Source organism: Vipera berus (assembly GCF_964194415.1).
Source record: "Vipera berus genome assembly, chromosome: 2".
Taxonomy (NCBI): Eukaryota; Metazoa; Chordata; class Lepidosauria; order Squamata; family Viperidae; genus Vipera; species Vipera berus.
The window spans coordinates 14333201-14348285 of record NC_138203.1 but is presented as its reverse complement, the minus strand read 5'-3'; the positions used below and the strand labels follow the sequence as shown (position 1 = coordinate 14348285).

The following is a 15085-nucleotide window of genomic DNA, read 5'->3' as shown; positions in this document are numbered from 1 at the left end:
ACACTTGGTCAATAAAGAATTCTATTCTATTCTATCCCATCCCATCCATTTTTTTCCATGCTTAGATCTACAATATCAGTTCTTTTACTTAGTAAACCTTGTGTGCATCCATAAATGTACACATACGTAAAACTATCCTGGTATACAGTTTGAAAAATTTCAACCTTTGAGTATTTCATATGCAATAAATACATGGTTCTCTACCCTTAACGCTGGCATCTCAGTTTGGTAGCTTTAAAAGAGGTCCTGTTGCTTAAAACCAAAATAGGCAATAAAAAACCCAAAGCCTTTTGAGGAAGCAAAATTGAAACTGCTGCTGTGATTTGGTTGACGCTGTTTAAGCTGAAATCTCCCTCTTTATAATGGATTGATAAAGCACGTGTGACACGTATTTTGGTATTTAATGAATTTGCTGGTATGGCAAAGTATTAATATGTTTTTTACGATGTAACTCTAGGTAGGAAAATGGCATTGTAATCATTTCTCACCATTTTATACATGGATGTGTTAATGTTGCTACTCTGAATTTTACTTAAACATAGACTCCCTCTTCAGAGGAAAATAGGTAATGCAGGGGAGAGAGTTTTTGGGTCATGATTTGGTCATGAAACAGCTAGGATTTCTGTTATTTTATATAAATTAAGATAATTGCACTTTCTAGCTTTCAGATATTTTAGGCAACAGCATTCTAGGTTTAAGGCAGTGTGAAGATCTGCAACTCATTTCATATGAGGTTTTAATGAGCTAAATAACGATGGGGTTTTTTAACCTTTTTTGTTCTTAGAAGAATGCACTTGAAGGTTTACAGAAGTCCTTACATTGGGTGAGATTCAGCTTTAAAATAAGCCGTAAATGAATCACTGTGAGGTCTAATATCTGTTAATAGATTTTTCTATTGTAATGCAGAAATACATGTATACCTTTGCTTTTATCATTAAATAATCACAAACCATAAAAAAGATACCCCCCCTCTCTCTTTCTTTTCTTTTTTGTACTTACAGCAAAGTTCATAGCAGTTTAATTAATATTACAGGGATTAGAGCTCAGCTTGTACAATAGGATTTACCCTTGTTCTCATCCTTCCTATTTCAAATTTGGTGAAGAGTCCCTTCTCTATCTATTTCCCATTTCACTTAAGCTTATCCAATATTGAATCCAATCCAATTATTTGCTATGAAGAAAATATCCATTAAAGTGTTTTATTATAATGCGGAGCAATAATTGCATGTACACAGAAATATCAAAGAGTTGCACATGAAACCCAGCCATATTTACAAACATTTTCTGCCTACCTGGCGAAAATATATGTAATGCTCATAGATTCATTGGCATTGATTGAGTTTAAGTTACTTGCTTTTTAACCTTTTATTTTAATACATATCTTAAGCCAACAGTTTCTAACACAGTATGTTTACAGGTATAAAACAACTGTTTTCAGTAATATCTTTATTATTTTAACTCTTTTTTTTAACATTTCTACTAGAGAAGGAAGAGAAAATCAAAAAGTCATTCTGTTCCTACTTGCCGTGAACATGTTTTCTGGATATGTTTTTATTTTCAAAATGTTTAGGTTAAATGTTATATATATTTGCATGCATCTGGGTGTGTTGCTTTAAGGATGAATTTGTATTGCACAATATCGTTTAGGAAACTATGGCAAAAAAGGAGGGGAATATATAATAGAATAATTCCTAAGGTCCATTATAAGAAATACCATTTCAACTAACATTTACAAATATGAACAAAGCTCTCCAAATGATGCCAAGAAGCACCAAAAGTCTTATTTTTTTTAACTGCAACAGGAGATAAATGCAATAAATAAGCAGAAACCTGAAAGCTTATTATGATGTTTACATTTTGATTTACTTATATCCACCCAGAAACTTTTAAAGAAATATAATATTTCTTGCTCTGGATTGTTTTGAGTAGCATGCTAGTATTATTGGAAGCCCCTAACTTTATAAATACTGATTTTATTAAACCGCTTTCAGTTTATAAATGTTGCTTTTGGGAATGCCCAATTATTATTTATTTGGAAAAAGACTTTATTGGGATCCTAGAAAGCTACTAAATGGGCATTCTAATAATCCAACAGTGCTGTTTGTAATTAGCTGGCTGATATTACTGTTCTTTGCAGTTGGAATATATTGGATGTCAGCAAATTCAGAAAGATGGACCTTTTTACCAGTTACTTTGCTATGCTAATCAAATGGAATCAGCATTCAATTGCAATGTTTCAGTTATATTTTTGTTCACAAAAATATATTTTTTCTTAGGGTTTTTTTTGCATTATAAGTCCTGTGTAAAAACTTATTATTTGCATTTAGATGCATTCTAAAAAAAAATTCAATTATAAATAAATGTCTTTCACAACAGGTTTTGATGCTATACCTTTTTGTTTTAGTTTTTCTAGGATTTTTTTTCCTTCTTTTTTTTTTAGCTAAAACAATTATCTGTGACGCAAGGTTAAAAGTGAAGGGCCAGACCCAATCTGGCAGAGCAATTTTTACACTTGCTTTTTTGTGTGCTTTTTTTTTGGTTTACTTAGATTTATTTATTTATTTATTTATTAATTTAATTTGTATACCGCCCTTCTCCCTAGGGACTCAGGGCGGTGAACAGGGCAATACATAAAAACTAGATACAAAAATTAAAATTATTAAAACATGATTAAACAATGCCCATAAATTAATACAAATTTAAAATTAAAGTCGTTTATAAAAATCCCACCCCGTCCCATCAGGCCAGGCCAGCTTGTTTAAAGAGATAAGTTTTAAGATTTATAGAAGAGTTCAGAGACTTCCAATCATTTGCAAGAGAAGACGGTAAGCCCCAGAGTGATTTTGTGCAGACAACCCTCATTGGTTGCCATTGCCACCTTGTGGATTACAAAATATACAGATTTGTTAAATTAGGTTCTAAGCAAACAGAGCTTTTCCATTACAACTTAAACTTTCGCAAGGGAGTGATAGCGTCCTGTCTTTATCCTTTCTTTGCTGTGTGATAGTCCAGTCTCTACTCACAGTTCATTTTTGATTCTGATGAGACTGGGTTTTTTTTTCCCCTTCTTACAGGAAACACATTTCACTTTTTGAACTAGGAGCATCTGTTAGGGTCCCCGCCCCCTTTAAAAAAAGTACTACTTTGGCATTCTGGAAGTGTTAATGTCTTTCATATCTGCTTAATGCTATTTAGGGATATTTACGATCACCTCTTGGTTACTTGGGGTAAAGTGCACTGATTTTCTTTTTAAACAGACAGGAAAGCATTCATATGAGGAAACAGATTGCTCTAAACATGTGCTTCCTGTTACAGTAAAGAGAACAAATTAGATTTAGCGCTGCCTAATGAATGCACAAATGTGTATGTTTAAGCTTTTAAAAGCCTTACATTCATTTCAGGACTTAACAGAAATGGCGTCTTGTGTTTCAAGTTACTACACAGTAAACCTTGAAGCAAGCTTACTTCCTATCCTGTGTCAAAAATGTTTATTCAGATTTTGTTTTCCTCCAATGGAAAGTTGTCTCTATCAGAGCTTATCACAGGAATTTATAAGAAAGGCAGTGTAAAATACAAGATAGTTTTAAAAGTCTTAGGTAGTAATAAAGCGATGGGTATTATTAGGGTTCAGAACGGAGAGTTTACAGTAAAACTATTTTTCCCCAATAACGTAGTTCCGTATTCTCTTTCTTTATTCCTTTCACAAATTATTCCCTATCTTTTAACTCCTTCAGCTTGCCTCTTCTATTAAATTCTATTAGATTTTCAACTTCTGAGCTATGTTGCCTGTAGAGCTTTTTACAAAGGCATATCACTTCTATTTTTTTAAGGATATCAAACAGTCTTGTTTGTTTATAGTACACAGTGCGTAGAGTTGTAGTACTCACTGCTTATTCAGTTGGTATGCTTGACATGTCCTGGAAAGTCTATTGTCACTTTGGCATAAGCATAGGTTAAAAAAAAGGAGTTAAGAAAATTATACCAGGAATGCAGCAGTTATCAGTATTTTAACTTTCTGGATTTTAAAAAAAAAACATTAGGGATATAATGAATAGAATTATTCTCTCTGTCAACCTATACTCAGTTTTTAGAAAAAATAAATTTAAGCCAAGTTCAGCACATCAGAATCTGCTGGGGAGAAACACTGATTGTGCCTTTTATTTTGTACATGTCTCTGTTTTAGACTCAGGAATCTTGTTTCTTTATCTCTGTTATATGAACACCATTTATACATTTAAAAACAAAAACCTTTTTTTGTAAAAATATATGTGCGATTGTTTGCTAGCATAGATTGAATATCTTGGAGATTTGCAAAAGTATCCAACATTACAGAATTTAAAAAGGTTACACATATAATTTAATCATTCTCCTCCTTTATGAAAAAGTGCCACATTTTTAAAACATGTACATGTTTTAAAGAGAGGGGTTGATGCTATAACAACCTGCATAGGAACTGTTTCAGATAATTTCTTTTCATTTCTTCAATTGTCATTTTTCATGATGCATATTGAAATCAGCTCCACTTTTTTTACAGATTTCTTCAGATCCCTTCTTATTCTTTCGATTTGATTAGTTTTCACTACTGCAAAATATTAATAAGCCTGGACTGAAACTATTATTGTCTTCATTCAAATAAAAAGAAAAAAAGAATTCATCACTCAGCTTATATATATAAAGAATAAAAAAGTAACTTACTTTTAGATAGATAGATAGATAATAATTTCTATTATATGCTCCAAAATATTTGCAAATTGTTTGACTTAGCTATGAAATATATTTTGTTTGCTAATTAGTGTGCATCTCATAAGACTTTGATAGAATTATGTAAAACCTGTCTTCAACCACAGTCACACATCAAATTAAAGCTCCATTATTGTTTTCCAATATTAAAGAAGATATTTTACCCTTCTTCATGCAACAGGTTTCTAAAAGGCTGTAGGATTTTTTTTTTAAAAAAAAGTTCATTTTTCTTACATTTTAAATGTTCTGTTTGTGCAAAATTTTGAGAATCACCATAAGGGCTTCTTTGCATTTTTAATTTAGTAACTAACATATGAATAAATTTGCATATTAATTAGTTGCAGATTAAATCATGCATACATAATTGCCTCCTTACTGTGTTTAATGTTTGTCAAAATCTCCAGCCTGGTTTGATGGATGTCGTATGAAAGATTACAATTTGATGTACCATTGGAAGTGTTTACACCAATAATGCAGGATTCTTAATAGCAAAAATCTCTAGTTTTATACAGTTACTAACAAACATGTAAGATAGGTACATGTCCCTTTTGACTAGATATTTTTTCTTGCACCAAATCATTTACTATTCATAATCATTAATGCATCTCCTAATTATACAGCATATGTCTGTTAACTATTTCATTGCCATTTTTACTGAGAAGTTCCAGGATTTCATTTTCATGTATGTCTGTTTATACATACACAGATAGATAGGCAGACAGACATATCTGTGTATGTATGCATCTTTTCAACCCATTCTTGGACCATTTATCACAAATGTTTGCATTTCAAATAGCTTTGTCTGTCACGGAATATTTTTGCAGAAAAGCACAAAACATGTTGTGATGTGTTACTGAAGTTCAGACAGTAGTCAATATCGGTTAATAGCCACCCACTAAAAGAAATAGTCGAGGGCAAGAAAAGTGCAAAAATGTCAGTTATTGCAAACATTATCCAAAGTGTTAAATATCTTGGATTTAAATGCCATAAAAGTATGGCTGGTGTTGAAAGCAGAGAATATAATCACAGATGATTGCAACTACTTTAAATGGAGTAGTAATCTGGTTAAAGAAGGCCATTGCAGTTGAGTAAACGTTTGTAGATATGCATGCTATCTTCTTCATACAAACTTTTCTTCAAGATCTAGTTTGTAAGGGAAAAAAACTTTCTGTAGCACATTTAAACATGTCACAGCAGTACATATATCTTGTTGTTGTTGTTGTTGCTTATTAATTTATGTACCTTCCTCCCTGCAAAGTAGGACAGATTGCCAGGCCCCTAGTTATTTATTTCAACGTTAGATATTGTAATCTCATGTGAAAATTCAAGGCTAAGATTGCACTTTAGTAGAAGTATCTGCCACAGCTAGCGGTTGTGTAGGAAATTAAGATTAAATTAAGGTTCTCCAACAGAGCACTAAATCAACTCCATTTCTCAACTCACTGTGTTAATTAAACAATCCAGTAGAGAGGATTCAGAAATAAATATTTTATTTAAAATAAAACATAGACTTATCAGAATTAAGTACCTGAGCTTATTAGGAACTTTAATCTTTGACTATATAGTGACAAAGCAATTCCTAGGACTCAACCACAAAACTAACTTCTATTCCTTTGCAGGCCCTTGAATGATAAATCAGATCTTGAGGGTGCGAGTAGCTTCTAGGGCAAGGGTGTCAAACTCACCGCATCACGTGACGCGTCACGACGTATCATGACTTTTTTCCCCTTGCCAGAGCCAGGTGGGTGCGGCTTCCACATGACACATCTGGCAGTTTGACACCCCTGTTCTAGGGAATGATGTCCAAATTGTCTAAAATTTGCCTTAGGTAAATTGTTGAATTGTGTCTTGGGTGACTTTGCAATGTCTGTGTAACATAAGATGGAGTCATGGGAATTTCAGACATAATGAAAATTCAAATAGATTTTGGATTGGGCACATCCATTGCTAGAGGAATGGCAAAGCAAGATTCAGAGAGTTGTTTTCTGCTAGTTACAGTTTATCCTTTCAATAGCAGGTATTCATTGCAGTATGGCAGTATGGCTGTTGATTTCCAAGAAAGAAATGAGGCATCCAGAAGAGCGGGGCTGGAATGGCAATCAAATATGTGACTGAGCACAGAGTTAATATTGACATGATAAAATGAAGAGAAATTTTCATACAACCTGCATTTAGGTGCTAGAGAAAGGGCAGGTTATAAAGCTAATTATTCCAATTCTTGCTTAATTTTTGAACCTTCTATTTAATTCAAGGATAGAATAATGTCAAGTATGTAATTCTGAGCTGCGCTATGTGTCTATGGAGATTCTCACTCATCCCCTCATGGTTGTCCCAAAGGTGTTTTTCCAAAAGGCAACTGGGCTTTTTTTTTGTTTTGTTTTGTTTTCCTTGAAAACATTTCACTTCTCATCTAAGAAACTTCTTCAGTTCTGACTGAAAGGTGGGAAATGAAAGAATTTATATTCTTTGCAATCATGTGGTAATTAGCTCTCTGAAAGTTATTGAGGCCACTTGGGAGTTTATCTATTCCTCAGAATCACCTGAATCAGAGTGCAAATGGGTGTGGAACTTTCTTGGGACTTCTGAAAGGGATTGGGTTATAGACTGAACATAAGTAGTGTCATATCTCTCCCACTCTGGGAGAGAGGGCTGTTCAGTTTTAATACAGATGGCCTCTTTGACCCTCTTTCAAACCAAAAGAGGTTTCAAAAATATGACTAGGATAGGTTGTACAGGAACGTTTGCAGGAATTGGGTATGTCTGTTCTCCAAAGTATCTGAAGGCAAGACAAGAAGCAATGGATGGAAAGTAAACAAGGAGAGAAGCAAGCTAGAACTCAGGAGAAATTTCCTGAGAGCAAGAACGATTAATAAGTGGAGTGACTTGCCTCTAGAACAGATATGTCAAACTTGTGATGTCATGTGATGTCGCACAACATATCGGGATGGTTTTACCATTGCCGGCAATGGGGTGGGCACAGCTTCTGGATGATGCGTCTGGCCTGCGGGCTGGTAGTTTGACACTCCTGCTCTAGAAGCTGTGGGTGCTCTAGCACTGGAGGTTTTTATTAAGAGGTTGGACAAGCATTTGTCTGAAATGGTATAGGGTTTTCTGCCTAAGTAGAGGGGTGGACTAGAAGACCTCCAAGGTTCCTTCCAATGCTGTTAATCTGTTATTCTATATTTTCTCCCTCAAACAGACATGGATGCATGTACCTCTTAAGAGAACTAATGCAGTGTAATGGTTAAAATTCTGGATTGGGATATTCTAGTCCTCTCTTGGGCACGAAGGCCAGCAAGAAGACTAGACTGGATTATCAAAATGATCAGTCTACTAACCTGCACTTCACCGATTTTGAAGATTACAGTTCATAATTTTTTATAATTTCATTTTGCATTGGATTGATTAAGGTTAATAGAAACAGTACATATATGTACATGCATAGACACCCAGACAATTTACTGGGACATAGAAGAGATTTTCATACAAACATGTTCTTGAAGAACAGTGCTGATAGTTGTAGTTATTCATATTTAATATATCAATCCAAAGATTATTTCTACATAGGCTTTACTATTTACAGTATTAGGAAAAACATGTATGGTTCTAGTAAGGTGACTATTTGACTGAATTTATCTTTCATTATAGGACTGATCATCATTGTTGAGTGTTGTATTCATTTTTCTGCCACTTCAATTTTCTACGTGCTTGAATATCATTGATCTAATTAATACTGTAGTTTACTTTTCTGATGTTTCGTGATTAAGAACTTAACAGCAAGGACTAAACCATTTTTCTTACCGAATCATTACACTGCATCAATTGTATGTACATTAGCAATATAAACTGGGCATAGGATTCAGTGTTAAAGATTATTGGAGATTGTATCTTTAAAAAAAAAACCTTCAATCTCGAATACTGACTGACAGGGCCATGAGAGATAGTAATATGAACCGATTTGTTTACACCCCTGCTAACACTGTCTAGAAAGGATGCAATTTATATAATGTAATTTTAGGAAATTGTGATGCCGTCTATGAATTATCTTCATTGTTACTTCTTGCTGGCTTGCTAAAATGGATGTAAAAGGAATTCATTGCCTTAAAGAATTCCAAGGAAAGCAGATGTTGAGGGCACAAGGGGGAAGAGGAGAATTTTTCATGAGAAACTTCGCCTTCTATGACATAGATTGAATGCACTAGGATCAGCTCTCAAAAATACGTTTTTAAGGAACAGTATGAGCCAACAGTGCCTTTGAAATATTTCAACACATCAAAACAAATAACAGATATTAAAATATGACTCCTCAAACTCCCTACTTTTAAAAAGTAGAAACTGGTAAAAAACACACCATTTGATTGGGTTCTTTGTTGCTCCTCTTCTGTGCCATCTGCCCTTGAGTTCCAAATCATGCTGAACATTTGGGTTGTTGTCTTTACAGCTCCATTTGCATACAGAACAGGATGCTCAATCTTCAATATTTGGTGGTGGTGGTGTGTGTGTGTTTGTGTGTTGCAAAGAGTTGTAGTTTTTGCATAAAATTTCTCTGACCTTCAACCCATTTCATTTTCTGGTAGTGCTGGGAAAGTATGCATTGTCAGTTGATTTTAAAAAGTTACATTAACTGGAGAATTTATCAGTATGATATAATCCATCATTGCATGATTTTTTTTCCTGTGGATAGTTGAAATAACCTGTCCAGTAAAAATAATCAGTAAACTCAGAAAGACATTTTTCTCTCACCCTATGATCTTATACATGACACAAGTTCTTAAATGAGTATTTCCCTTCAAAATGTATATTTCTCTTCCAATATAGGGTATGCTTCAGGTATTGAGGACATGGCTATGTATATAATGATAGGTTTCCATGAAGTTTTGTTTAGCACATACTCGAGAGAAAGCCAAATTCTGTTGACACACTGATGTAGCACTCAGCTCAGAAAGGTATAGAAAGTAATTTAAAAGTTTGTGAGTAGGGAAGGATAAAAAGAATATCCAAGTCTTCCTTACTGAGATCCAGTTTGATGTACAGTAGTGGTTAAAGATACTGGATTAGCCTTGGTGGAGCAGTGGGCTAATGCCTCCTTAAGTAACACCAGCTGCCTGCAATTAGTGCAGGTTCGCATCCCACCAGGCTCAAGGTTGACTCAGCCTTCCATCCTTCCGAGGTAGGTAAAATGAGGACCCAGATTGTTGGGGGCAATTAAGCTGACTTTGTAATAATGCCGCTTGGGGGTGTGTGAAAGCCCTAATAAGCAGGCATATACATAGAATGAAGGCTACTGCTAAGCTTGTAAGCCGCCCTGAGTCTTCGGAGAAGGGCGGGATATAAATGGAATAAAAAAAAAAGCCAGGAGACTGTGAGTTCTAGTCCCACTTTAAGCACAAAGCCACTAGGTGACTTTGGGCCAGACAGTCTTTCTGAATTCTAGGAAGAAGGCAATGATAGGTTTGCCAAGAAAACTGCATAGACTTGTAGTCACCAGGAATCAGGGTTGCATAATGGACAATAAATGAGCAAAATGAGCGCAATGGTGAAGAGTGAATTACATATGTTAAATAAACAATAATTCCAAATGAAATATATGTTGCTATAAACATGGAAGATAAAACACATTTTAGAATTTCTAGTTAAAGCAAAATTGTATTTTTTTTTAAAAAAAGCTTTATTATATGGGGTTGGGGGGGGTTATAGCTAAATAGTCCCATAGAGAGATCCACCTTATTGCAACAAATAATTATCTTCCTTTCTAAGGAAATTTAAGAAAAAAGACACATATTTCATTGAGAGGTTAACTACCCAAACATAGGCACTAGAAGGATAGACTTTAAAAACTCAAAATTCTGTTGAATTTTTTTTGTACTAAATTTCATTGTTGTGTAATGGACAAATTGTGTTTTGTCAGCTTACAGTGGCTATAATATTAATCCTTCATCCATAACATAAGCAGTGTACTATTTCAAAAATAAGAACTACTCCATTTTTCTCTTTGAAAGTATTTACTGATGCCATACATGGCTCTTTCTATGTATTGCAACTGTTCTTTTAAAAAAAATATTTGTGACATTTATGTAACCAGTTGTAACGCTTCTTCTGTCCTTTTTCTTAGGCCGGTAGTACAGTCAAAGATGTTTCCAATTGTGAGTGAATCTTTGACATCTCATTTAATGCTTTCTTCTTGATGTCCCCAAATTTGAAGATGAACCATTAGTGTATAAAACTAAGTGGATTGTATTGACATTAATTCCAATATCAGAAAACAAAACAATAAAAAAATCAGCATTATGATTTCTGGGGACAGCCATAAATATCTTTGGGGACTTCATATACATAAGCCCACATACACACAGAGAGACAGATAGATATGCATCTACATTTATATGTAGATATGCACATATATATGCATACATACGTATATGCATACACACACACATACACACACACACATCTATATATCTATATGTCTGTCTGTCTATCTATCTATCTATCTATCTATCTATCTATCTATCTATCTATCTATCTATCTATCTATGATTTCAGGAGTTTATCATCTTCCTTATCTTCCTCTTTTTCTCCTTTCTCCTCCTTTTTTGCCCTTCAACAACTTCATCAACTTCTGTCTTTTTTTTTCACCTAAATTATATTTTAATGTTTCTGCATACCTGTGGTTTTCATGAAAAGTGCCAAAATGATATAGAATCAAGGAATAGGTGCAATAGAAGTAGAAGAATTTTTGTTGTACAGTTTTTGCAAATACCGATATTTGTATAATCTCTAAATAATTCATGCTAGATTCTTTGTTCATTTTAGGGTATTTTGATCACGAGCACCAACAAAATTGTTCAGCAAAATCAAGTTTTGTGACTCCCATTTCTGAAACGCCCTGCATTTTCTTATAACTCACAAAGAAAAAAGCATTCACCAGCCATAACTCCATTTGTATGGTTAATGCATGCCATTAAACAAAAGTGTGATTTATTAGTTTTAACTTAATTGTCTTATATAAACTCAGTCGTAATTTGTATTGCATAGTCTATTACAGCTTAGAGGTAATCCAAGCCAATTTTGGATAATTAATTTAACCACGTTAAACATGTCATGGCTTAACATGGTATGTGAAGTGACTTATACTCTACAGCATGTGCAAACATGCATGCAAACACACACTGTTCAATTTATGCAGTCCCAGATAAGAACCAATAGTCTCTGCAGCTAAACATGTTGTAGGTTATGTGCAACTCTACACTAGTTGCACCCTGAGCAGCATCAGAGTACAGAATTATACATCTGGAAGAAGTAGAACTATTCATATAACAAGTTTAAGATACTAATTATTTCCATTTGAAAGTTGTACTTAATTGTTGTCATTAGCATTGTAGTTAAAGAGAATGGAAAGCCAGCAGCACCGGAAACTCCTATGAACATGCTTAGCTTTCTACCTTTCCTCCCTAATATTCATTAATTGACATAGTAATTTCTTGATTTGTTTTGACTGGAGAAGGTAGACTGCAGTGAATAAGGAAAATGAGGATAGAGCTATGATTAACTTCCAAAATAAATGACCAGATAGAAGTTCAAAAATGCTGACCAAGGCAATTGTTGATTAAAAAACTCTGATATCCCCTACTGACCTTCATGTTGAATTAAAGCGTATGCAATTGGCCAACTACAATGGACTAGGACTAGAATGGTTATAAATGATACCTTTTTGGTGTGACTTTTGTTAGTTACATGCCACCATAAGCATTACTGGATTCATTTCAAAGTAAACTGGAAAAGTGAATAATAAAATTTATTTATTTCTTAGTAAAGGGAGGGGGGGGCTAATATCTTAGTTGACTTTTCTGAATCTGGTGGCATACTTATGTATTTATTATTGATTTGCTTTTTTAATTTGAATTTTTGTTTGGAAGAGCTCTTTGCCCATGTCTTTTGATAGCTGCTTTGGCACATTTGTTGAAAAACAGGTAGCCCTGAAAGCCAGCTGGTTTTCCTTAGGCCAGTCACACCCTCTCAGCTCAACCTATAGGGTAATGGTTGTAGGAAAAATAGGAAGAGGAAGGAGTGTTAGATATGTTCGCCACCTTCAGTTACTTATAAAAATAAGAAGGGAGGGATAAAAATCTAATAAATAACTATGAGTGCTACCCAGCAGGAAATTGCACTGGTTGTCAAATCTTGGGATCTACTGTAAGGATCACAGAATGGAATGCAAAGAAATTGTACTAGTTGTCAGATGGAATGCAATCATCTTACGTCCACTCCATTTTCTCTCCATACTAATAAAAACTTGAAATGATACCTTAAAGGCTATAAGGCAGGCACTGAAAACTCATGTAATGTAATACAGATTTCAAACTCATTTTATCTGAGTGATACTCAGAATCCCCAGAAATTAATGACTTAAATTTGGTAGTGATTTGTCATCCACAGGAGATGTGCGTTAGCACCAGTTTTTGAAAATCCACATAATATTCCTTCTTTAATTCCAGAGTAGCATTTAGCTCTGGATCTGACTCCCAATGTACTCTTCTTGGAGCCTCTATTTCTGATCCTGTGTTGTGTATAAGATAGAGCAGTGAAGAAAGGAGAGTGGCTAAATGGTACTACAGCCTGTAAAAATAAATTATTTTAAACGAAAGCACTTGCTTTTGGAGTAGAAGCATGCAGAATGTTTTGAAGCCATTCTAACTTAATCAGAAATATTTCCACTTTGAGACAGCTGAGTTTGCACTTCTGGTAAGGTCAAAACAGCTGTTTCTAACTCAGAGCAAGAAATTTGAACTCAAAATATTTTGTGCGCCTCTGCTGGAGATGGTGAAGCATAACAAAGCTATAGCTCATGATCAAGAATAGTAAAACTGTAATATTGTAAACTCTTGTCTTTTGGTAATCAGATATTATATATCTGTCTGAATGGATAAATAGGTCTAAGTAAAAATACTGTAATATAGCATTAGATGAAGACATTGAGTTGTTGTAGGTGTGTATATTAATGTGACAGCAATATTTGTGATAGTTTCTCATATTGTTTGGAATAACTGGAACTTGGCATTTTGGCAATCTGTCCTACTCTCAGCTTTTTGAATTAACTAAGTATAGCTTACTGGCTTTGCTTGGCTCAATGAAATTATCTAAGTAGTGTTCAAATTTAGCAGCACTGCATTAGGAGATTGAAACATAGACATCCACCTTTATTATCATTTTAATGAATTGCTAAATAAATTTCTTTTAGTACTTATTGTAGTGTTTTGATTCTTGATGATCATGACTTGTCATTCCCAGTTTTAAAGTATGAACTCCCTAATGTTGATCTGCTTGAGAAATGAGTAAACAATGTTGCACAGTTGAAATTATCATTTTTCTGATTAATTTATTTGTGTACTTATTTATTTAAATCTTTAGCTTTTGTAAATATGATGAAAAGCTTGGATTTTTTTTTTAGAATCTCAAAAATTATTCAGATTTCAGTGACTTTCAGCTAGTTCTTTGTCCATTCTGAAGGCTGCCTCCTTTGTCATTTCTCTATCTCCCATCTCTCTGAAATATTTGTGTTTTTCTTGTTGTTTCCCTTATGGACTTTTATTTCATAGTAAACATGAACTCTTTCTTCAAGAAATAGAAATAAGTTAATAGCCGGTGCCTGTTTCAAGATGTGACTGTAATTAGGAGACATATTATATACCCTGAAATTAGTAAAAAAGATTACAGATAGTCCTTAACTAAATAGTCCTTGCTATTTGTTTAGTGACTGTTCAAAGTCACGACGGCACTCAAAAAGTCACTTACAGCCCTTCCTCATATTTATGACCATTGCAGCATCTCCATGGCCTTGTGATCAAAATTTGTGCACTTGGTAACCAGCATCTATTTATAATAGCTGCAGCATCTTGGAGTCATGTGATTGCCTGTTACCCACCTTCCCAATTGTCTTCTGACAACCAAAGTCAATATAGGAAGCTGGATTGGCTTAACAACCACATGATTCACTTAACTGCAGTGATTTGCTTAACAACCATAGCAATAAAGATCGTAAAATTGAGTATGACTTACTTAACAACTGCTTGGTTAGCAACCAAAATTCTGACCTCAATTGCGGTTGTATAATTTTGCGCCTGGACCATTAAGCATTTTTTCATGTAAAGTGGGATGAATGTGAGCTTTCCATAAAAATGGAGAATTCTGAATATACTGTATTATCTTAGTATGAAGTCGGGAAACCTTTCTTAAATCAAATGTTGGCTGCCCAAATACAGTATGTTAAATCCTTCCCATTGATGTACTCACTTTGATTGTGGCTTTCTTAAGTATGTAATATTTTTTTATTATTATTCAGGGCATA

General features: G+C 34.2%; 1 protein-coding gene across 10 annotated transcripts in view; it reads left to right on the top strand.

Moving 5' to 3' along the window:
• TCF4 (transcription factor 4) overlaps positions 1 to 15085 on the top strand; it is a 414802-nt gene that overhangs the window by 258081 nt on the left and 141636 nt on the right. For 7 of the 10 annotated variants that reach the window (XM_081315673.1, XM_081315672.1, XM_081315669.1 and 4 more), the window contains one exon: positions 10853 to 10883. The exons of the other annotated variants lie outside the window; for them this stretch is intronic. In XM_081315673.1, the coding sequence (XP_081171799.1) occupies positions 10853 to 10883 (31 nt within the window). The remainder of the gene's footprint in view (positions 1 to 10852; positions 10884 to 15085) is intronic. 10 annotated transcript variants of the gene reach the window in all.